The sequence below is a fragment of the Pteropus medius genome, unplaced genomic scaffold (genome assembly GCF_902729225.1).
Source record: "Pteropus medius unplaced genomic scaffold, Ma_sr-lr_union100, whole genome shotgun sequence".
Taxonomy (NCBI): Eukaryota; Metazoa; Chordata; class Mammalia; order Chiroptera; family Pteropodidae; genus Pteropus; species Pteropus medius.
The window spans coordinates 8073841-8099201 of NW_024349519.1; the positions used below are offsets into that span (position 1 = coordinate 8073841).

At 35.9% G+C, this 25361-nt stretch overlaps 1 protein-coding gene and 1 pseudogene across 12 annotated transcripts in view; one reads left to right on the forward strand and one right to left on the reverse strand.

Moving 5' to 3' along the window:
- The first annotated feature begins 9269 nt into the window (after positions 1-9269).
- The window catches only part of KIF21A (kinesin family member 21A), a 137476-nt gene continuing 121384 nt past the window's right edge, over positions 9270-25361 (forward strand). For 11 of the 12 annotated variants that reach the window (XM_039882308.1, XM_039882310.1, XM_039882314.1 and 8 more), the window contains exon 1: positions 9532-9727. In XM_039882308.1, coding sequence (XP_039738242.1) covers positions 9684-9727 — 44 coding nt within the window. In that variant the 5' untranslated portion in view covers positions 9532-9683. Of the gene's footprint in view, positions 9728-25361 lie in introns of all 12 variants that reach the window. The other variant, XM_039882309.1, reaches the window with a different exon arrangement.
- LOC120618740 (uncharacterized) lies at positions 22664-22777 on the reverse strand (annotated as a pseudogene).

Sequence of the window (25361 nt, forward strand, 5' to 3'; positions counted from 1 at the left end):
TGGCATAGTCTGCTATGTCATTATTTAGCTCAGTATGCTCCAATGGCATTCTATTTTACTCATGAATTTCAGTGGCATACAAAGTAGACTTGTATGACAATGTGATGATGATCTGGCTTTTTCCTCCCCGTATTATCCCCATCCTCCACTTCTCTAACTTCATCTCCATTTTCTTCCTGGTTCATTTTGCTCCAGATATATTGGCCACTTTGTTATTCCTTAAACAATATCAGACGAGTTTTCATCTGAAGGTCTTTGGATTTACTGTTCCCTCTGCCAGAGATGCTATTTGTCTAGTTTCTCCATGGCTCATTCCTTCACTTCTTTCAGCTCTTTTTCAATATTGTCTTCTCATTGAGCCTCTTTCTGATTATTTTCTTAAAATATAAAACATTCCTACCACTGAAGCATTCCGTATACTCCTTTATCAATAGCATTAATCATCATTAAACATGTATTACATTTTATTTATATTGCTTATTGTTTTTCTCTCTCCTAAAAATGCAAGCTCCATAAGGGCAAAAGTTTTCGCCCTTTTTGTCTTCTGCTGTATCTTCAGTGCCTAAAACAGCATTTTGCACATTGTAGACACTCAAAAAATTGTTATTGAATAAGTGGTTTCATGAATGAGTGGTAATCACCAGATAATTAAATTTAAGCATTAAGAAAAAATGTAAAAAAGGAAAGGGAAGAGGACCTTGGACCCAGACTTGGAAGTTTCAAAATTTACAGAATGAGAAGTGAAGGCCTGGAAAACCTGAATTAGTGGTCTAAAAGTAGAATATCTCAGGAAAAAAGGGTTTATTGGAATTCGAGGACAATGAAGAGAGATTTTTAGTCATCCATGAACATTTATTGAGTATCAAATGATATATATTGTGTTTGGAAATGTAAATATTAGTGAATAAGACATGGTATTTACTTTTAAAGAGCTTATTATCTACTGGGGAAGACATCTGTAAGCAGATAAATTCAAAGTAAATTAATAACCTAATTATACTCTTGTTTAATGTGAGCATATAAAAGGCGTCCTTAATCTAAACAAATATGAAGACATAAAGAAAAGAGTCTAAGAACACTTCCAAGGTTGGGTAGAGTTTGGCTAAGGAAACAAGAGGTAGAATGGAGATAAGCTGATGAAAGTAGCTTTAAATATGGTATCATTTAGGCACTAAAACACTTGTTGAATTGATTTAATGACTTACATGTGGAAATAAAATTTAGATTGACCCCTTTTATTTCTTCATTATGAATGCCTCAAAGGAGTAAACTGTCCCCTTGTCTTCCTACCATCAATTGTGAGTTCCCTGGACACCTAGCTTTCCCCCAACCCATCTTGTTAAAACTACTCTCTATGGTTACAATGAACTGTGTCGATCTGATAGATACATTGATTCTTCCTCTGTCTTCATTACCTTTGGTTCTCCAGTGCCTTGATGGTCCTGTTCTACCCACCCCTTGACAGTCCCTACCCATATTTTTGTCACATTTTTTCAACCCAAGTTCTCCTTCTACTGTTCACTTTCTCTGTTTTCTACTAAATGAGATCTCCCTTCCTTTTACCCAACTTGCTTGTTTCAGCTAATAGCATCACTCTCTCAATTACCTGGATTAGGGATATTTTTTAAAACCACTTTATACATTTTTAATCTTTTATTGGAAAAACCCCTTGCAACTCTTAGTTCACATCTCTTTTTTATTCTCTCCAGATGATGCTTGCATCTTTTTTGGTGGTGTCTTCGTCCAGTGGTTGTCTAGCCTTTGCCTGAACATTTTCAATGACAGAAAGTTTAATGCATGAATGCTCCATTATTCCCCTCCCATATTGCTAAATCCTGTTAATTCTCCCATCGGAATATCTTTCATTTATAAGTCCTGCTTCTCCATCTTCACTTTAGTCTTTAAGATGCCTAGTTTAGGTTCTTACTATGTTATAATTAAATTAGTACAATCTGATTGCCTGACTCTCTAATTCATTTCACAGACTTGGATTAGATTTATAATCTTTTACAATTTTTTATTTTACTTTACATATTTTTAAATACTGCTTTTTTCTTATTACTCTTTTACTCACAAAGTTGAAATATTTTCCTAAACTCTATTAATCTAAATTCCTCTACTTTCAAGACTCTAAGTATCTTATTTCTCAGTAGTTTCAAAACACATCTTTTTTGTGGTATATGCATAAGAAAGTGTGCTTAGGTGCTGCTATTGTCTTGTTGCTAATTTACTGCACACTGACACCTTATTGTGTCCCTGTCTCTGTTTTTATCTTTGTTGTCTAAGTCAGAAGTGGAAAGAAGTACTTTAAATAGTCATTTTGAGGGGTATTTGGGTTAAAAAGGGAGTCTCATAACAACCTGTGTGTTTCTCTTGAAAGCACCGATTTTACCAAATGGGTACTTCTTTAAGGAAATGTAGGGATCTATATGTTAGGGCTTTGTATCCTCTCCTTTACTGTACCTTCCCTCCCTTCTCCCAAGGGGAGGTTAATCTAAGCACATGTTCATTGCAGAAGTTAGTGAAATATTTATCATATTATTATAAATTATAGTTATACTTCACATTTTTAATTGCTATTGGTTTTCTGAAATAGAATAAAAATGAAAAATCCAGAGCTTCATTAATCTTTTGGTTTTAGGGTACCAAGAACCATCAGAATTTGAAAAATATGTACGTGGAAGAACAAGAAAAAAAGGTTAGAAAAGAGGAAATGAAGGCAAAAACTTCAATTGACAAATATGGAGAAAGAATGGTGATATTGATGAATAAATAAAAAAAGAAGTCAGTGGTGAAATGTTCTCAATTAAAAATAACTAATAAAATTATCTTTTGGTGATTAAGTTCTATACTATTCCCGCCCCCCCGCCCCAGCCAAATAAACAAAACCGAAAAACAAAAAAACCCATCCCACTAAGAATGAGGTTCTAATGAATGACTATACCAGACTGCTTATCAAGTTCAGTCCTGCACAGTTAGAAAAAAAACACTCCTCTTATGAACTTGGCTTAAGCCTTTGGCTCAAGATCAACATGACTTAATAGCTATAATTTGCATCTGAATGCAATTAACTGGGCCAGTACTTTCGGGTAATCAAGCTGTGTGCAATACTTATACATATGCTGCAAATTCAACAAAAGTCCAAAGTGCTGGAGAGAAGGTCTTTATTCTTTGAATTTCCCTTAGATTTGGTACTCAGGTCTAAGACCTTAAATATTTTTTAGATTTCAAACTCTGATATTAAGTATGAACAATAAAATTTAACATTTATTTGTTTATTCTTAAAGTTGAGCTAATTGCCTTTTTTTTTTCCTTAGAAGAATAATTTCACGGTGTTTGTAAAAGTGATTTAGGTTATTTTTAAAAAATTTAAGGACTATAAAAAGATATAAAGAAGGAAAATAGAAAATTCCTCAAACTCTAACTTTCCACCTAGAAATAACTCCCACCAATATTCAAAATAATTACAAATGAGAAAATGTGAAGAAATGTGTATGTAGTTAAAATTTTGATTTTCTAATAATGTTTTGAGTCAGTAAAAAATAAATCTACAAGATGTTAACAAACTGCTTTTGTCATAAGGTAAACTACTACTGTAAGTATTTAAGCTTGCCTTCTGTTACTTATTCTTCATATGCAAACATGTAGTTTAGGCTGAGATTTGCTAAGCCCAAACAATAAAATGTTTTGTGAAATTAACGGAACAAAGAACCCAATACAGGGAGTCGAGCTACCTAGATTTTATTTATTATTAATTTATTAATTTAGTTCTGCCACTAATCTACTGTATACGTAATATGTGTGTGTGCATGTGTATGTTGGGAGGATATCTAGTGGTGGTGGTCAGTTCTCTTAGGAGCTCTGTTTCCTTATCTGTAAAATGAAAGGGGTAGACTAGAATTGTAAAATATCTTCCATCTCCAGAATTATAAGAGACTTGCTTACATTTTCTGGTTTACAGAATTTGAGGTGCTCTGGTTTCCTTCCTGATAGTTTGAAAGCCACCTTTAACAGACACTAGGGTCTGGAAACAGTATCTCTGAGGCTAAAACCAGTGGGCAGCAGATTATCTGCAATGAAAACTTGTTTTGTTCTGAAATCAAAGCATAGCATGCCTTCTTCTGGGAATCACCGATTTATTTAACAAATAAATATTGACTGTACTCTTGACTTTCTCACAAATTCTGCCCTTTAGGAATTTTTGATATAGTTGAGGAGTTAAAAAGTGATCATTACAACAATAACAAAGACATAAATGAAATCCAATGGAGATTTGACAGAAGAAAAATTGCACGTCTGATCAGAAAAAGGTCGAAGAAGTTGATTTCTGAGTTGGGCTTGAAATACAGAAATAATTTTAACAGATTGAAGTTGTTGGAAAGGATTCTGTTTCCTCATATATAAAACAAACAATAATAATAGAATCCACCTTCTAGAGTCATTGAGAGAATTAAGTGAGATAATGCATATTAGCACATTACACTGGCATGATGGAAGAGCCCTAACAATGCTTTCAATTGTTATTAGTTGGAAAATGTATAAAACAAAAAGAATCATTGAGGAAAAGTTGATATTTCTGATTGTGCTATTAAGGGTTAGTTTCCTAACGATTTTTTTTTTTTTTTCAAAAAGATTTCTGAAATGTTTGTCTAGACATGCTCTTTCAAAGGCAGTTGTTTGCTCATGGAGTTGTAATCAGAACTTTCTTTTAATCTTTGTGCTAGCAGCAAAAAGGAAGAGGCAAGTAACTTTTAATGACTGATTAGAATGTGGAGAACAGAAAAACACAGGTTAGATGGCCTAGAGGGAAAAACTGGTGGGATAATTGCTCTAATGCACATTGTAGTATCTTTCTGGCTCCCTGTTTAGAGTGTGCTAGAATGCAGCTTTTTTCCCAATGTACCTTAGACAGGTGCATCTATGGCATGAGTACCTGTTTTTTAAAACACTTTGTACTTACAAAGATACTTATAATAAAAAGTTAATTTTATTGTGCGCTTATTGTAAATTAGTGCTGTGGTTAACATTTGGTAAGCAAAGCTCTTTCAATCTCCAAAATAACTCTATAAGGTAGAAAATACATTACTTACATATAAGAACTGAGACCTAGGTCTCATATCTTATCCAAAGTCACATAGTCATTCAGCTAACATTTAATGATCCATACTATGTGTCTGATACTGTTGTGGGAGCTACAGATATATTAATGAATAAAACACAAAAAGAGCTCTGCTATCTTGGAACTCACATTCAAATGGATGCAGACAAACCATAAACAAAAAATAAAAGAATATTAGCCAGTGACAGAGCTAGGAAGAAATACAATAGTGATGTGACAGCAAGTAACTGAGAGTACAGTGCTGGCTCCGTGAGTGAGTTGTTGGTGCAGTCACACAGGGGACTTACTCTTGGTTTAATGCTCTGCTCTGCTATCTTGGTTTAATATCTCAAAATTCTTAATAACTTTATCTGTGTTTTCTAAGGGAGTTCTGATAAAATGCTAGAGCATATGGTAAGCATACGCATGTTCTCCTTTCTTTGTCATACTATTCTCATATAGTTTTCTTGATGCCCTGTGAGCATAGAATTCTGATTGACCCATGGTGTGTGGGATTACGAATGGTAAGTGTTATGTCTACAATCGACTAAGCAGGGATGCTGACACCTTGACAGGCCATGCTTCCCTCAAACCAGAACTTGCTTCAAATGCATAAAGAAGGCAATGGCATTCTAAGAAGCACAATGACCAAAGAACCCTATCTTATTCTTTCTGACTCAGTAAGAAAGTAGCTGCCAAGTATTGACTCTGAATATGAAAAGACAGGAAAAGGTAGTTCCTCTTCCTTTCAGTTTTTCCTTACTCATCTGTAAGCCAAAGGTAGCAAGTGTTAGTAGAATGCCATTGTGTCAAGTGAAATAAAAACAGTTTAGTTAGTTTTGTGCAATGTTTGTATGGTTCAGTTAAGAATGAAATTCACATGTGTGTATGAACTACACAATAGGAATTGTATAATTTTGATAATTTCACATATGAGTTAAATGTGGAATTTTAAATTTAAGTAAAAAATACTTAAAACTGGAATTGCACAATATAAAGACGAATGGTAAAATCATGCTGTTAATTAAAATTTCTAATTTTTTCTTTATAAGAAATGACACTTAATGGTAAATAAAAGACATGGTGAAAAGTTGAGAAGGAGAGCTTAGAAGAAAGGAAAAAGCTTTATATATCAGTATCTTTAACAGCATTTTAAATTGCTTTTCTAACAAGAGTTTCACTTGGAGTGGCAAAAGATAAGTTTAGAGCTTGGAGAGGCCAGAGTATTTCTGTAGGTAGCCATTGGAAAATTTCAGGCAGGAGAATGACATAAACGACCTGTTTTAAAAGGTCATGTTTCCTGCAGTGTAGAGGCAAGCGTGGAATGAGGGAGACCATGCTGAGCAGTCTATACATGAATTCCTCATCCTTCCAGAAGGAATTCATCATATTCTCGTCACAACTTTTATTACCACAATTATGGATTTTCAATTTTTTCTTCCTGAACTAGACTGTAAGCACCTTGTAGACACTGACAGTCTTAATCTTCTTCATATCACTAGTGTCCAGTTTTACTTAAATATAGCAGCCACTTATTAAATATTTATTGAGTGAATAATTGGGGTAGGATTTAAACCACTCATGCGGTAAGCGCTCTTCCCTGGAGTTTCTTTCAATTTAAGATGATTATTAGATGAACCATAAAGAAAGGGATTATAGCAGTTATAAAGGAATCTGAATTAATACAAAATAGATCATTAATTTACAAATTTTGAAATTTGGGAGAAAATTACTGACTCAGACATCAGTGGGAATTTGAATTTTTACACTACCTCTTCCTGAACCTATGTGCAACGTGTACTCAAAGACACAGTTATTACTACTGCCAATGTTTTGGTCAGAAGTTCCAGCCTGACGGCTTGGGACTGAAGTTGGCCTGAGACATATTTTGGTTAGTTTCATGGTATGTAAATATGGTGCTGAATTAGTTGTTGATGTTTAAAAAACAAAGGAGTTTTCACATAAGGGTTGGATTTTCTCTATCTCTTGAGAAGTAACAAACATCTAAGCAAACAAAAAGCTTGGCAGAACTGGGTCTGCATTCCAGCAGTCCAGGGCTCAGGCTGGCCACTGCCTTTTTAAGAGGCTTGTGTTCTCTATTCTGTTACAGTTTTCACTCTGCCTGCTCCACTAATGTAGGTTACCTACCTGGCTCCTGGTGGCATTTGTGTGTGTAATAGCTTCTAAGGTGACATTTATGTACTAGTACTAGTATTTTAAATAATCATTTCTTTGACTCATTTCCCATTTAGGAAAAAAAAAATGCAGCTCGCTGCTAGCGTTAATTTAATTTTATGTAAACACGCTCTTTGAGGCTGAAGCAAATCTGACTGGTTTTCAATGTGAAAATAAAATATAAAAACTTTTCTTGGAGTTATTTCTAAACAGAACTTGTCTCTAATCCTAATGTAACAGAAATGTATACGTAAATCATATTCATCAAATGAATCTTCACCTAACAACTGTTCGCGAACGATGTTAACATTATGTGCAGGAATGCTACGTTTCCCAGGATTTGACATTTTTAGCCATTGAGAATTACTACTATATTTTGTAAATGGAAATAGCACTACTAAAACAGAATGCTACAAATAGAATGATGTCATCTGTTTCCAAAGACTATCAATATATTAGCGTGATGCAAAAATAATAATAAAAGCGAGATATTTCATGGCAAAATTTGTAGGTAAGGTAAAGACTGTAATTTGCAAGTTATCTTGGAGTAAACACTGCAGCTGCAAGTGCTGCCTGCAAGTATTCTCAGGGCAAATGGGAAATGGGTTAAAAAAAATCTTAAATTATTGAAATTTCTCTTTAGTTTTCTTGCTAAATTTGTTTAGCTCTTACTTGCCTTCCTTGCAGCTTTTATCATTCCAAGGAGCAAGGCTGCCGGTCTGGATTCACCTAGATTGGGACTACCAGCGCAGGAGGAAATGGTGCTCTGATTCGTTGATAGATAAATACTGAGGGGAGGGGAAGCTCTCCCAAAAGGAACCAATTTGTTCTACAGAAGGATACTCACCATTTCTGCACTTTGTACTCCCCAGTTATGTGTCTGTTAAGGGGTATTAAATGTAAAGGATAGAATAAGTTTAAACCTATCTGTAATTATATAATCACACTGGTCTTCACTTAAAATCATTAAACACTTCTTGTCTGTCCCAAAGTGCGCTGCCCCCTCTGACCCATGCTGCTGCATCTCTGCTGAGTAGGATGATTAGAGGTGCAATTTTAGACTGTAGGTACTTGGGGCAGTGCCTTTATTTGGATAGTGCCATTTAATCTATCATACTGTGTTGTGTGAACCCACATGTTTATTTAGAGAACTGTATAGGGCAGTCCACAAAAGATACCGAATGGTAAAACTAATAAAGGCTGTTTCCACAGAACCATCTAAAGGCATGTGGAAGCACAATAGTCACACGCAGAAACCACAATGGGTCAATGATGATAGAATTCCGAGTTTGGGAGGTGCTATTTGAAGGCCAAAAGGGAAAAAAAGTCAATTTGGAAGGATTTACTACACAGCAGGTCTTCGTGGATATTCAGTTCTGGGAACACTTGGCAGTACCAGGGTGCAGTTCATTTATCAGTGTACAAATGCTTTAACAGAAACGCATTCAATAGTCTCAAGAGCAAATCATTTCCATATCCCACGGGAGCTGGTAAATGGGCGATGGACTGCTGAACAGCCCAGCTGCCCAGAGACAGTGGCCAGGGCTGGGATCTAGTTTAGCACGAATGACTGACTGCTGGGAGGGAGGGCGTTCAGCGGGGGGCTGGGGAAGGGGGCAAAGTCCAAGCTGGAGAAAGGACAATAAGGCTAAGGGTGGAAACAAAGCTGAACGAGAACAGCAGCTGGCTGACTCCTGGCGCAGCGCTGGTGAATCAAGCTTTGATTTTAGGAAAAAAAAGAAAGAAAGAAAGAAAAAAACAGGCAATAGGGCGAGCATTCGCTGCTGCATTTTCCCCGAAGAGCCTGGAAGGGAGCGCGGGCTCATCGCCTCATCGCCCTCGGACGTGGGCAGCCTGCGGCCGGCATCCCTCCCCCGCGCGCCTCCCAGCCCAGCAGCGCCAGGCAGTGCCCTGCCGGGGGCAGGGCGGGCCGCCGGCCGCGGGGAGGGCGCGGTGGGGCCCGGCTGGGCGGCCGGCGCTGACGCAGTGCGGGGCCAGCAGCCCCGAGCGCCCGGCGGGCGTGGAGCCTTCGGCCCGGCGGCTGGCAGGCCGCGTTCCCAGCGGAGGGGGCAGGGCGCACTCACCCCGCCGTCTGGAGGCCGCCGGCGGCCTGCTAGCTCCTCCGCCGCCGCGCTCGCCATTCAAGCGCGCCTTGTCCCCGCCCCAGATCGTGTGGGGGGTGAGCGGGGGAGAAGGGGCGGACGCCCGCCAGCCGTGAATCACCTCCTCCTCCTCCTGCTCTGCGTCGCCGCCACCTTTCCATTCAGTCGCCCAACATGGCTGGAGCGCGGCGGAGGTGAGCCGGCCGACCCCTGCCGCTCCAGTCTCCTGTGCCGGAGCCCGCAGACCCGGCGGCGCCTCAGTTCCGCGGTGCAGTAGCCCAGGGGCCCGGCTGTCGCCCGCTGCCAGCATGTGGGGCGCCCCGGACGAGAGCTCCGTGCGGGTGGCTGTCAGGTGAGGACGGACGCAGCGGCAGCGGGCGGGCTGCGGGCTGAGGGCGCGGCGAGGACCTGCTCTGGTCCCGGGCACCGGCCTCCGCGGTGCGGAGACCCGAGGGACTGCCTGGCGGGGGGCTAGTGGCTGTGGAAACTGAGTCAGCGGGTCCCCACCAGCCTGGCGCGCGCGGCCGGACGCTGCCGGGGAGACCCCCGCCGTCCTCGCGCCGACCGCGTTTGCAGGTGGCCGGCGGCTACGCGGCGCCAGGTACCCAGGGCGCCCTGACCCCTCTGGGATGAAAGCCGTCGCCGCCCGCTCCCTCTGGGTCCGGCACCCGGGAACAATCGCCTCAGCTTTGACTGCCTTGGACGATCTCCTGTCCGGTTTAGCCTGGAGGAGCTGCCTCTCTGCTGGGTTGTAGTGCGTTTTATTTTGAGTGTCTGTCATACGTGTACATGCAACCCCGGCCTTCTGAGGCAGGAGACAAAGCATCAGACTGACAGCGTTTCCATCCGCAGGTTCTAGATGTCTGTGCAAATGGAAGTCTCGTTAAGCATCACTGCGGAGTGGATAGCACAAGGACGTGGGTATAGATAACACATCCGGCCTCTTAGGCGTTGGAATGGGAATTATATTTAAGATAAAATTCACTGGTGATAGGTCCGTAGAAAGAAGAAAACTCTTCAGTATGTGGAAGGGTTAAATGCGTGACTGGGCGAAACATCCTGAGGTTAAGCAAGGGTGGATACAATATAAAATCATACGTGCCTGGGTGTGAGTTTGGAAATACTGGATACATCAAAATTTAATTTTGGTCAATGACATATACACGAGTATTGAATGTAATTTAGACTGTTTTGATACATGTCAAGAAGCAAAGCTCTGACAGTTGCTCATGGAAAATTGCAACATCATCACTGAAACAGTAATGAAGCATTCATGGTAGAATAAATGCGTTGCTTTTACAGAGTGGATAGTCTACAACTGTGAATTCGCTTCTCTTTATGAATACTTTAAGGGTTATAAAAATAATCTGTATTCCTAGAAATTATTTTTAAAAATCCTCTGCTCTTGTGGTCTTTCTGGAAAGTTTTTTTTGAAAATCCTATCGTGTCAGCATTTCTATAGTTATAATAGTGACAGATCTTGGTTAGGATAGAAATGACAGTTTTAGATATACTTTGTATCTTTAATCAATTTAAGGAATATAATTAATTTTAAAGATATTTTTTCATTTCCTTTACAGACCAGGAAATGACCACCCATGGAGGTGACAGTTTTATGACTGTTTAGAATCACCTGTTATAAAGCTTTAGAAGTTTTAATTTGTCCTTCCTGGTTATTCTAGGGCTACTTATACAATTGTTAGATTAATTTGTTTCTCCTATTTACTGGTACTATGTCTCTTCTGGCCTTTTAATACTTATTGATGATGTTACCATGGCGGAGAAAGGGGAAGGAAAAAAGACAGGAAATGCAGTAAGAGGCAGTTTTTTTACACAGGAGCATAAAATATTAATGGAAACATAAAATTCAGCATTGAGAGAACCAATTTTTAGAGATTTAAGATTTTTATCTGTGAATTTTCTATCCCATCATAGAGCAGTTAATTGGCCATGCTATTAAATCTGATGCTGCTTGTAATGGAAGAGAGCAGAGCCATGGCTCTCCTTAAAATGACATTGATAGATAAATAACATATTTGGTTTTGATATACATGTTAGCGCTTTTTAAGTGAGTAAGTGTGAGTGTGATTGTTGGGGAAAGGCTTTATAAAAGTTTCCCAGAACTTAGTCACATTTTGAAGATCTATTTTTTTTTATTACATATGTTGAATAGATTCACTCCCTAAACTTATTTTACATAGGATAAAAATAGCTTATATGGCACTTTGGTACTTATAAAGTGCTTGGACATATATTTTCATTCATGAAAAATACTTATTGAACATATATCCCCATCTTTGTCTGAGTTAAAAATAGGAATAATTGTTAGACACATACCATGTGCCAGAGTCTGTGCTTTGTGTTAAGATGTTTTCTGTCTTGCGAAATCTCATTTCTTCCTTGTAACATTCTTTGACTTGGGTCCTGTTATTATTATGGCCATTTTACAGATGAAATAGAAAGATTAAGTAACCTGCCCAAAGATAAACTGGTAGCAAATGGCAGAACAACAGTTCCAACCCAGACAGCTTGACTCTATAGCCCAAATTCTTAATCATTAAACCTACATAGGAGAGAGGCTAGAACGTGCTTTGCAAAGCTTTACTTAGCGTAAGGTCATTTGCCTCGACCTGGTTCTGTGCTAGTTTAGTTACAAATGAATGGTTTTGACTGGTTATTCATGCCTAGATTTTGCTAGAAAATGTAGAGCTCAGAAAGAGAGAACCTGAACTTAGAGCTAAAATGTTTCCTCAGAGTCTTTAATCTTTCCAGTGTCCTCTGGTTCTACCCTTCAGTTTGTGATAGGCTACATCAGCAGGGTAAATAAATCAACACATAGACACAAAGCAGCAGAGCATTTGACCAGCTTTCCCCCTTTGATAAATAATGTAATAACAGGTAATAATAGAGAGTTGACTCTACTTGTATAAATGTACAAAGCATCCTAGAGGTTCTTGCGTTTTATTAGATATAGAGACTTAGTATGTTATTAGTATGTTAAAGCTGATGACTCTATTTAGGCTTTTCAAAATAAGTGCATGTGTCAAATAAAGCTTTGGGGAAAAGAAGTTAAACAGAAAGTTTCTCATTTAGGGAGAATATTTTTTATTCGTTTTCCAAAAATGCCTTTTGAGGGAGTAGATCTTAGGGGTTCTGCAGGGTATCTTTCATTGTGGTAGATATAGATTCAGATCACAGCTGCATTGCCTGACGCCATGTTGCTGTTGAGCACTTGAATTATGTATTGATTAATGCTACTGAGGAACTAAATTTTAAATTTTATCTAACCTTAATTAATTTAATTTTAAATTAAAAAACTCATCCTTGATTTAGTTTTTGGAAAACTTTTAAGTATGCTTGGAACAACTTAGTTATGTGGATCTACTTTTTAACTGTAAAGTTTATGAAATCTAAATACAGATAAAGTATTTCTGATGAACAGTGTCCCAATTGACATGTGTTTTAAGCGAAATATATATTGGATTTCAAAAACTTCGTAAGAAAAAAGAATGTAAGTATGTCAATAATGTTTGTGCTGATTACATGTTAAAATGACAATATTTGATATATTGAGTTAAATAAAATTTTATTAAGATTAATTTTATCTATTTAATTTTCCTTTTTAAAAACGTGGCTACCAAAAATTTAAAAATAGATAGTGCTGTTCTATAAATTAAAAAAGATGAGAAGGAAGTATAGAATAAAACTCTTCCCAGCCACCCCATCATAGACTGACCTCATGTGTAGATCAAGAAAATACCAAAATATCAGTTGTCTGTTTTCGAGTGGTTGTATATATATACACAAACACATATGTACATGTAAAATTTGATTTAACAGCAACATTTTTCCCTGCTCCGGGTGCATAGATGTAGAAAGTTACTGGTTATGGACTCCACATGGTAACTGATTCTAAATCTAAGACATTATGAAATGTGTCCTTTTCCTTTCCCTGTCGTAATTCCCACGTAACATTTAAAACTTTTTTTCTTTTTCAAGAAGTTTAGCTTGCTAAATATGTCAAGAGCTAGACAAAAATGGAAATACAGAAAGGACCATTGTGTTTTTATGTCATTGTCTGTGTGGTTGTAAGCTAAGATTTCTTTGCTTGGTGTTGGCAGAGAACAGTACATATCCTTGACAGTTTGGATTAGTGTGTAATGTTGTCTAATTTGCTGTGTTTTCCCCTTACTGCAGCACTTTTAAGAAGTAGCATTGCTTAGCAGGCTTAAGGGTTGAATGGACAGTCAAAAGCTCTGTTTTAGGTCTATTACTGGCACTGATTTGCCATGTGACCTCCCTGAACTTTTCTTCTTCCTCATGCTGAGGTGGCAATGTAAAGGTATTAAGGATTGTAAAAACTTTCCATAACTTGGTCTATTAAATAGGTGATGTTTTTTGTTGTTAGTCAAACTGTTGACACAAATGGTGCCTTTATATTGACAGAAAAGAGCTATTTTACCATTTCAAACTTGAATTTTCCAACGTTTACTTTGAGTACTCTTGTTTCTGAAGAGAGAACATTTAGGCTTTTGTGGTCTCTTTGTTTTATTCTGGTTATAATACAAATGTACGGTACTTTATTTAATCTACATTAAGACCCTATGAGGTAAGCTGAACAGATATTATCCCTATTACACAAATGAAAAAATGAGTCTCAAGGATACTATGTGTACTTTTCAAGGTTTCTCAGCCACCAAGTACCAGAATTGGAACTCAAACTCAGGTTTCTGAAATCTATTTCTGAGTTCTTAAACATATTTGCCTGTGTTTTAAAAACATTTTCTGTACTAATTTCAATGCAATAAGGATCTTTAAGCTGCAACACAAATATAATATGAGATAAATTATTCGAAGCAATTTAATCTTTAGAAAATGTAGAGGTAGATAAACAAGGCTCTTAGAAATATTTACTTTATAGAAATAGATGATTATTTGGTGTTTGGTCATTTGTTTATTTCTTCCTTCAGGGAACAAATATTTATTAAGTGCCTACTATGTGCTGGATGCTTTCTTACCGCAGAAGATACACAATACACATGACAGACATGGTCTCTTCTTTCATAGAGCTTAGACCTTGCAATATGAGCCTCTTCAAATGCACAAACTATGCTGGAACTAACACAAAATATAGTCGACAGCACAAACTAGACATGAAAGACAATTGTTGCAGTTTAATTTTTATTTCTACCTTATTTTTTCAACAGTATTTTTTTTTTAGTTCATGCATTCCTCAAGAACAGTGATTTAAAAAATGAAAACTGTGTTGTTTCCAAACATATTTCATACCAAAATGGAACTCCGAAGCCTATGCATTAGAAGGGCCTAATTTATATCATGTCCTACTTGATATTAACATACATGCCCTACTTGTATGTCTTTATATTTGGATCAGGAAGTAAGGGAAAAAAAGAGAGGAGACTAAAAACGAGCAAATTATTTGAGTTGAATGCTAATGAAATTATTTTATTTATTAAATATGAATTGATATATTTTGTTCAGGTTTATTAAGTTCATAAAGTTTGGTAGACCTGTTTGTTATTTAGAACTCCATGGAAGTTCAGGTTTTGTATCTAATTATTCCTACCCCTTGAGCTCTTACCATCTTACCTGCTAATTAGTTAATATTTTGATGCATGATTATGGGGTAGTGAATGATGCACTAGAAATTCCAGTTTAGTGAACCAATGAAAGCAGAAATTATCTTGGCAGTTAATTCCATAATCTGCCCAATTTTTCAGTTCTCATTCATTTCTCCTCAAAGAAGTAAACTTGGAATTTTCATATTATGGATGTTTTCCTTCAAGACAAGTTACAACTCACCTATGTGACTCTGACTTAAAAATGGTTGTTTTCTGTCAACATTAGACATGAGCTTTATCTGAGTTTCAAATCAGGAAGAAAAACACGTCAATGAAAATGCATACCAAATAATACAAAGTATTTGTAGGCAGTGTATCATTAGAATACTTTTATTCAAAATAAAACGAATGGATTTGTTATTTTCAATGCTTCTCTCTGGAAAGTGGATTTGTAGATTCCGTTTTTCAACTTGGTTTTCCAGTGGATTAACTATTTAATCTTCTCAGAGTGTTAAAATAGTTTTCCTGTGGCTCAGGCTTTATTTGAAGCAAATGACAACCAAGCCAAAGGGGCAGTTTTTATGACACCTTACAATTATTATCAGGTCTTTCTGAATATTTAAGAATTATATTTGAGGTTCCTTTGTCCTTGTTTTTTGAAATTATTAGACATTTTATATATTGGACATAATTTTTAGTATTTCTGTAATTATTGACAAAATAGATTTTAAAATTTGAAAGGGATCTTGAAGGGACTAGCTGGTTGAAACCCTTTTTAAAAAACAGTTGAGTTAGTAGAGGCCTAGAAAAGTTGAGAGAATTGCTTAAGGACTCAAAACTAGCAGCTCAAATGTTCTTTGTGCTGTGGATTTTCTAGGACTTTATGTTTTGCTGGCAGACATCCCAGAAATAAAATAAATTTTAAAAACTACAGAGTTAATCCCTTAAGCACTCCTTATAAAAGTTTAATTTGACATTTAGATGAGTTTCCCCACTCTCAGTGCCCATTATTTTGGCTTTATGATTCCCTCAATTCTAGAAACTAGACCAGTGATTCTAAAAAGTACTTCTCAGAGGTAGAAAGAGAGAGACACCTGGACTAGAAATTGAGGTCTATATTTTGAGGTTTCTGGTATATTCAAATGTGAATAAAGGCCAGAACTGGCTTATAAAAATAATAGACAATTTTCAGCATTTACATGTAACATATTAATGCTTTAATAGCAACTACAAAAGAACAACGTGTGTATGGTTTAATTCTGAAAGAATGTTAAACATGTAAATAGGAGGATTTTGTGAATGCTAGGCCTAGCACGCGTGGCCTTCTCCTCTGCTCACCTTGGTTCTTGTAACTCTTTTTCTTGCTCCTATAGAATGGGAGGATTATACCATATTTCAGTAATAATGGCGGCATCACTACAAAGGAGATGACTGGAGGGTCAGACTGAAGTAGAGGTCGGGCGGGATCAGATGGGATGGGGTGAGTTGCATTTATTGGGATCTGGAATTGGAGATGGAAGTAGAAATCTGAGTGGTTTATTACTTTACTAGATAGGTGATTTCTCAACTTTTAAATGACATCTCAGTTCTTCTCATTCTTATTTTAGAAGTAAATAAAGAATACAACACGGTTTGAGCATAATAGAGGCCCATCATCAAAAAAGGATCCTAAATCCCACCTCTACACAAAACCTTTCTAGACTGTTCCCATGCAGAGAAATTTCTGCCTTTTGGGGTTATCAACATTCTTTATATCAGGGTCCCCAACCCCCAAGCCACGGACCAGTATGGGTCTGTGGCCTCTTAGAAACCGGGCTGCACAGCAGGAGGTGAGTGGCAGGCCAGCAAGTGAAACTTCATCTGTATTTGCAGTGGCTCTCTAGCACTAACATCACCACTTCAGCTCCACCTCAGATCATTAGGCGTTATATCCGCATAGGAGCACCGGTCCCTGGTGACAAAAAAGGTTGAGGACTACTGCTTTACATGATTCTTTTCTGTCTCCCTCTAAAATCCCAGTTGGAGAGATATACACAATGTGTGATTTTCACCGTTTGGCTTGAAATGTTCCCCAGACTCAGAGAATATTTAATGCTTTTTTTTTTTTTTTTTTAAAGAAGGTGCTAGTATATTGACAGCATTATTACAATAGAATATTTGAAGGACGTTGGGGTTATTGAATTGAAATAAGCAGATACCTACAAATCTAGATTTAAAGGAAGGTCATTCAGGATTTAACCCCAAGGTCAATTGACTGCCTCCATCCACTTCTTGAGTAAGAGCAAGAAACCAAGAAAATTGTTCAAACTTGGTTTTGGAGAGTGGGCATCATGAACACACGTGGGAGCTAAATCAAGGACAGCTTAAGGTTTCTTCCTTTCTCTTTGAATCTCTTAGTTTTTGAAAGTGGATTTGGAATTATTCTCAACTTTGGGAAGGTGTGTCTGTCACTTAGGCATGACACCTCTCTAAATATGATGATTTTTATTTTTTTCAGAGTAGATATTCATGTTCTTTGACACAGCTACATAGTCATTTTGGAACTGTCCTAAATAAAAGACTGTTTCTTTCAGCAAGCAGGAACAAGAAACCTTGGAGAGGACCAAGCTATAGTTAATTATTAGAATGTGTATGTCAATCACATACTAACGAGGCACAGAGCATCTCTACCTTCATTTATATTCCTTCTAATCTTATTTATATGTTTAGATGAAAAATTATTTATTACATAATTATCGAATGTCCACTGTGTACTGGTATCACAGAAGTTGTAGTCATTAAAGCAATTGGAAGTGAGCGATATAATAGGTGAACATTGGATAGTTAGAATAGTGTTTTGGTCTGGACTCTTACCAATGATAAACTTGGCTTTGAGTAGGATTTATCCCCTTACCTCAGTGGATTCAGGAAAGGATTAAAAGAGACAACCATATGAAAACATTGGGAAACGATTTTTACACGAACATAGGCAATATTATTAGAGATGAGTTTGATGTAACCAATAACAGGCACATTAGTTATACTCCAAACTCTAGCAGTTGGATTAGTCATTCTCTAATGTGTAACCTATAACTTGAATTTTAAAGTGCTTATTATAGATATTTGTATCTGATTTTTGCTTTTTGAATCTTTTACTTGTACCACTATAAATGAAACAAAAATATGTATAAATACTTCCAAAAACTTTACCTTTCATAGTCTTCTACTTTTTTTGTTATGTAAATCACATACCATCCTGCTCTACCTTACCAAATTCCTTTTTCTATAGTGTGGTAAAATCCACTATTTTTATTCCTATCTTTCTTTTTCCATGAAAACTTTCAGTTGGTATGGTTTTCTGTGTTTTGTAAAGTAAATGCCATGTACTTTGCGAGATCAAGAGTAAGTACTGAGTTGTATTTTCCACTAGTTGTTTAACCTCTGGTAAGAGATTGTGATTAAATTGGTTAGTAAAAATGTGAAGTTTCCTTCTGAATTGGTTTGCACCAGATTTTTTAAAATATTGCTAATGATTTCCTTGCCTCCTCTCATCAACTTTGGAGATAACACACTAAACCAGGCTGTAGATTAAGGAGAGCTGTAAGGAGTAAATTGAATAAAAAGACCAAAAATAATAATAACAGGATTTAAAAAATAAATTTACATTTTTTGTAAAAGTTTTTTTTGGCACCCAGAGTTGATGGGGCAGTGTACCTGCAGTATTCATTGATAGAGCTATGTGAAGACTTAGCTGAAAGCACTTTAAAAGAAGATTGGTACTTAGAAGCAGGAAATAGATCTTTTAAGCCAAGTCTGATCATCTCAAAACCAGCTTTTAATTTTGTAAGTTATTTTTATTTGATTTTTTTATATTATTGAAATAATGTAATCACATTAGAAAAAGTATCTGAGAAAAGATGGGAAAAATAATCAGAGTTTGCCACCCTTATATAATTACTATTAGCATTTTGGTATATATGATTATATATTTTTAGTCTGTTTTCATATGTGTACCTACATTTTTTAAAATTGTTATAATTGTATATACTTTTATAGCCTAACATTTACCACTTTAGAGTGTAGCATACAAATTTTTCCACATCTTTATATTAAAACAGGATATTTTGAGTAACATGCTAAATATTATACATCATCTACTTTATTTTAATAGTTCAATACAATATATATTAAATTTCATATAACTTAATTGACAAGTCTTTATTGTCTAATAACAACATTAATTTCATTTTTCTAAGAGTTGTGCTGTCTTATGGTTCTCGGCAACGTTTTCATTTCCACTGATGAGCACAGACCTTACAAATGACTTTTTCCTGGAACTGAAGTTTCTACATAAGATACATTTTTTTCTCTCAACAAGCAGGAAGTTTCTACATAAGATATATTTTTTCTCTCAACAAGCAGGAGAGTCAGGCTGTAGTTAATTTTTATGATGTGGTATGTCGATCACTAGTTGTTGAGGGGCAGGATAGTACTGTTCACCCATAATATATGATTAAATGTTATAGTACTGAGGATGCTTTTCAGAAAAAGATATATTGATATGTAATTTTATCTTTTCAGCCATAGTTATAGCAAGGTATAATATATTAAGATAATACGGACATTTGCTCAACACAATATTCTAAGCTACTGATGGTAAACCAAACATAGGTCCATAACCATGCCATAGTTGATGCATTTCTAAGGTGTTTATTTTTTTTGTGTTCACCTCAGTTCACCACAAAACACTTATGTTTGAGTGGCCTGTTGATCACTTAGTCTGCATCTGTTCTACCCTAAAATGGGAGTTGTCAACTACTGATTAAAGTTGAGATTACAGATTTCATTCCTCATTATTTGGCCTGTCATTTAAGGTTCCTTAATCCAAATGTAATGTGTATGACATTTTCAAGTCTCTATTTAGGCAATATAATATGATGCTTTTGAATTTTAGTTTGCCAACTTGGCCTTAAGTTGGCAACAAATTCTCTGTCCTTGATTATGTTCTTATCTATTTTGTTACATAAGTGTAATTGTACCTTCTATTACTTTTGTAGCAGATTCGATTCTTGTCTAAGTTATAGAGTTTTAGTTATCTTCGTTTCTTAATTTTGTATTAACTTGGTATAACTTGTCATAATTTTTCATTTATCTTGTTCCGGTGTTCTATGACTGCAGCTCTCAACATAAAATAACTTAAAGACTTGATGATTTTGCACTTTTAAATTTGAGCATGTTTTGACATCAATTTTGTGGTCTCATTTAATGTTTCAATATTAGGATTCCACCTCATTCTGTTTAAAAATAGACATAAAGAAATTATGTGTTATTGAGTGTAATTCCAGTTGATTTCAGTGTAATGCTAATAAGGACATGATTATGAGTTTGATCCCTGGATGGACTTTTTAGCTTTTCTGCTTTTTAATGTAACCTTTACAATCATAACAAATACTGATATTCTAAAGCCAACAGCTGAATATTAGGGAAGATGAATCAGTACAAATTAGTTAACACTGGCAAAAAGAATCTCTCATCATGTTCCAGAATTTTCATCCCCTTTATTTGATGATTATGAAATGAAAATATTTTTATATTCAAAGATACAGGGGTCTCCATAAGAGAAAATAAAACCTGCCTTATTATGTTTGTTGTAATAAATAAGATAATGTATATAAAACTCTTATTATACTGTTACTTAATAAATGGTTTGTAAAGAGTAGTTGCTACTATCATTTTATTACTATTATTTTCCTCTGCTTAGTATTTCTGGGTTTCTGGGTCATTCCTAAATAAAGTCACTAGTAAATCAGAGAAGTGTTGTTTGCCCCACTAGGCCATTATTCTGAAATTTGTTTTGCTGCTCCAAATTTATATGCCTACGTTTTTAGGGTCATAGCTTTTCCTGTAACTTCTTATTTTATTTGTCCAGACTTGGCCTCTGTCTTGGTTTCCTGATATATATTTCTTTCCCTATATCTTGAAGACAAATCCATTAGAGTAAGTGAAATTATTGAAAGCCCCTATTTGTGGAGGGGGAAACTTGTCCACTTTTTCCCAACTGCTGTCTCCTTCAACCCATGTGAGCCACTCAGAACTGGAAAGTGCCACCAGATTGAATTCACTTGTACACATGTGCTGGCACTGATTGAGTCTGGTCACTTCTGGACCTTACTTCATTTCCACATCATCCAGGTCTCTGACCAGGCTTGTTGTCCAGTTTTCTCCCTCAGCCCATGCTAGCTTGGAGACCTCAGTATGTTTTGAGATAGATTTCACCCGAGATCAAGAAGGTGTGGTTTTATTATGGGATTGACATAAAATCCACTGAGGAGCTGATGAATTTGACCAATATGGCTTAAAATACATTAATGTTAATAAACGAAATAAATTGATATTTGTTTATTAATATCAGTTGCTGAAAAAGATTCTCAGCTTGTCCCTATGACACTTTGGTCAAATCTGATATATTGAGTTTGCCAACAAATTTGAAGCTTTGAGTTCTCATCTATAGTTCTCTTGATTGTCATTTTGAAATGGAAAATTTTGGTCACTCCTGAACTGTGTCTATCTTTGCATTAGTATGAAAATGGTCCTGCTGTGGCCATACAATATATGCACAGTGATGGATTGACATCTCAATTTTGATAAAGCAGCCCATAGTTTGTGTATTGGGCTAGGCGAGGCCACTGGTACACACTCTGCAATTGCTCAGTTTGAGACTGGCCCATCTAGGTGAGCTGGCCATTGCTTTTTCTCGTAGCACCTTCACTGACAATGAGATGAGATAGAAGAGAAGACAAATATATGAAAAGGTAAAAGGCACTGATTTTTTTTATTTTTTGTCTCTGCTATACTTTTATTTATTTTTTAAAATATTTTTTTCAATTACGGTTGACTCACAATATTATATTAATTTCAGGTGTACTTCATGGTGATTAGACATTTATATAACTTGTGAAGTGATCACCCTAATAAATCTAGTATCCATCTGACACCATACATAGTTGTTACAATATTATCGACTATATTCCCTATGCTATACTTTACAAATTGTGATTACCAATTTGTACTTCTAAATCTCTTCCCCTTTTTCACCCATTTCCCCAACCCCTCTACATCTGGCAACCATAAAAATGCTCTCTGTATCTATGAGTTTGTTTCTATTTTGTCTGTTTGTTTATTTTGTTCTTTCAATTCACATGTAAATGAAATCATATGGCACTTGTCTTTGTCTCACTTACTCCACTCAGCACAATACCCTGTAGGGGTCCATCCATGTTGTTGCAGATGTTAAGATCTCATTCTTTTTTATAGATGAGTAATATCCCATTGTATATATGTACCACCTCTTCTTTATCCATTCAACCATTGATGGGCACCCAGATTGCTTCCATATCTTGGCTATTGTATATAATGCTGCGATGAAAATATAGATGAACAACATGTCCCTTTGAAGTAGTGTTTTGGGTTTCTTCCGATAAGTACCTAGAAGTGGTATTACTGTGTCTTTCTTTGTCTCTTGTTATTGCCTTTGTTTAAATATCTATTTTTGTCTGGTATAAGTATTGCTACTCCAGTTTTCTTTTTTTTCCATTTTCATGAAATATCTTTTTCCATCTCTTTACTTTCAGTCTCTGTGTGTCTTTCCATCTAAGTGAGTCTCTTGCAGGCATATGTAAGGGTCTTGTTTTCTTAACCATTTAGCCACCCTATCTTTTTTTTTTTAAAGCCTATAGCACCCAGTATTCCTAGGTGGTCTCCCATCCAAGTACTAACCAGGCCCAACCCTGCTTAGCTTCTGAGATCAGATGAGATTGAGCGTGTTCAGGGTGGCTGTAGACCACCACCCTATCTTTTGACTGGAACAGTAAAGCCATTTACATGTGAAGTAATTGTTGATAGATAAGTAGTTATTGCCATTTTATTATTTATGTTTTTGATCCTTTTTTCTTTTTCTACTTCTTAAAGAAGTCCCTTTAATAATTCCTGTAATACTGGTTTGGTGGTGATGAACTTCTTTAGCTTTTTCTTTTTTGGGATCAAGGTCACTGATTCTTAAAGTAAGTAGCCATTCTGGCTCTTTGTAGCCCTGCATTCTAAATTAAAAGCAGCATGGCTCTGTGGCAACAGTGCCATGTCTTATCCATAAACTGCTCTAAGCTGGTTGATATCTTTTTCTAATTTCACATTCTTTATTAATTTTGTCTTTTCCCTTCACCCTATCCCTGCCTTAATTTTAATTATGTTGGCAGCATGGCTTATTGAAAAAAGCGTAGACTTTAGAGACACAAAGATTTGAGTTAGAAATTTTAGGACAGTCACTTAACCTTTATGAATCTTAGTGTTCTCATCTGTAAAATGCAGTTAAGACCTATTTACTAAGGTTGTTAAGATTATATGAGTGCTGTAAATGCCTTGTATTTAGAAGTGTTTGGAAAGTGTTAGATTCTTTTTTCTTTTATAGCTTTCCCTCCTTCCTCCTCTTCTTCCTGCCACCTCTTTCCTCTCTCTCCATTCATCTCTATCTCTATAAATCTGTTTTTTTTGTTTGTTTTTAGGTAAGACTTGTAGTGACTAACCACAATTTCTTTTCTAATCACATCAAGTTAGGAATAATTTCTTTGGTGAGCTCTGTTTTATAAAATTCCACCTTTATCTTGGTTTTGTCTATGGAGATAATAAGAGTACTAATCTCATAGGATTGTCATGAGAAGCAATTGGCATATTTGTAAAGCATTCAGAATAATCTTGGCATATAGCAGTCCTTAATAAATATTTATTGTAGTCATTAACTTCCAAAGATTTATCTTTCTAACAGGGATTCTCTCAAGCCTTCATTTGGGGCCCCTTTTTACAATTTATTTTGTATGTCCCTAATGAAGAAAAGGGATGATGAGGTTATGGGAGAAGTAGGGTTGATAAAAAGATATAAACTTTCAAGTATAAGATAAATATAGACCGAAGATCTAATGGATAACATAGTGACTGTAGTTAATAACACTGTATTGTGTAATTGAAATTTGCCAAGAGAGTAGAACTTAAATGTTCTAGCCAAAAAAAAAAGGAAAAAAGGAAAAAGTCAAATATGTGAGGTAAAGGATATTTTAATTAACTTGATGAGAGAGACTCACAGTGTATATTATATGAAATCATCACGATGTACAGTTTAAATATCTTACAATTTTGTTTGTCAATTATATCGATAATAGCTGAAAAGAAAAATGATAATAGTGCATTTATATTAGATAATATATGACCTCGATATTACCAGCTGAAGTTATCAGCATTGTATTTATATGGTAAAATGGATGTCTTGGTTTGTCTTTCTGAATACACTGAGTTGTGAAAGTCAATATAGAAATAATTATACCTCCTTGATCAGGTTGAATAAAATATTTTTTAAAATCTTGTTCCTCTGTTGGTATGTATACTAACGGTATTACATTCCTTTCCTGTTTATCTTTAAGCACATGGGAATACTTATTGATTTCCAACTGCTTAACCTGGCAGGGTGAGTGACTGACATGTTAATTCTTAAACCTCTTAAATATATTACTTGGTATATCATTAACCTGAGCACACTTCTACTTATACCAACAGAGTTTTTACCAAGACTCCAAAAGGATAACAGTACAATAAACACACACACACATGCCACACACACCACCCACACCCACACACACCCATTTTATGTATAAGCTCCAAGAGAACCTCTCACTGTTTTCATGCCTAACGTGAAGAAATTGAATTTGATTGAGGTGGCAGAGTTCCTTTGCTAACTTAGAAAAGATATTTGATTAATTTTGTCCTTTTTCTGTAGTTTATATTGTAAATCATTTTGCATATTTTTAATTTTATTACCATGATTAAATAAAAAATAAATTTGTGACTCTTTTTTCTTAAGACCTTACTCAATAATTAGATCTTCCTTGTTTATACAATATTAACTGCTGAAAGCTTTGACTAGATGACTAGTTTTATTTGCATTGAAAAACAAGTTTCTGAGTGATAACAGTATCAACAAACAAATCTGAAACGTCAGTGATCCTGAAAACAAACTTCATTTTTAAAAAAAATATGATAGAAAACAAACTTGATTGAACTGGTAAAATAAATAACCTTTTGTATCCTTCACAAATTGTTTAACTGTGAAATGAAACACTATGAAGACAGAGGAACTTAGAAAATATGTGATAGAAAGTTAAATGGACTATTGAAGATGACTAAGATAGTCCTACTTGCTCTTCACAAGCAGAAGAATCCTCCTAGCATTAGCTATTAAAATAATGAACACAGTAGTAGCAATAGAGTAATGTAACTGAGTATGAATATCCTTCAAAATCATCATATTCTCTACCTTCATACTGAAAAAACAGATGCTAATATATTTGAGTTGTTTTCTGTACATTCTGTTGAGAAACATGC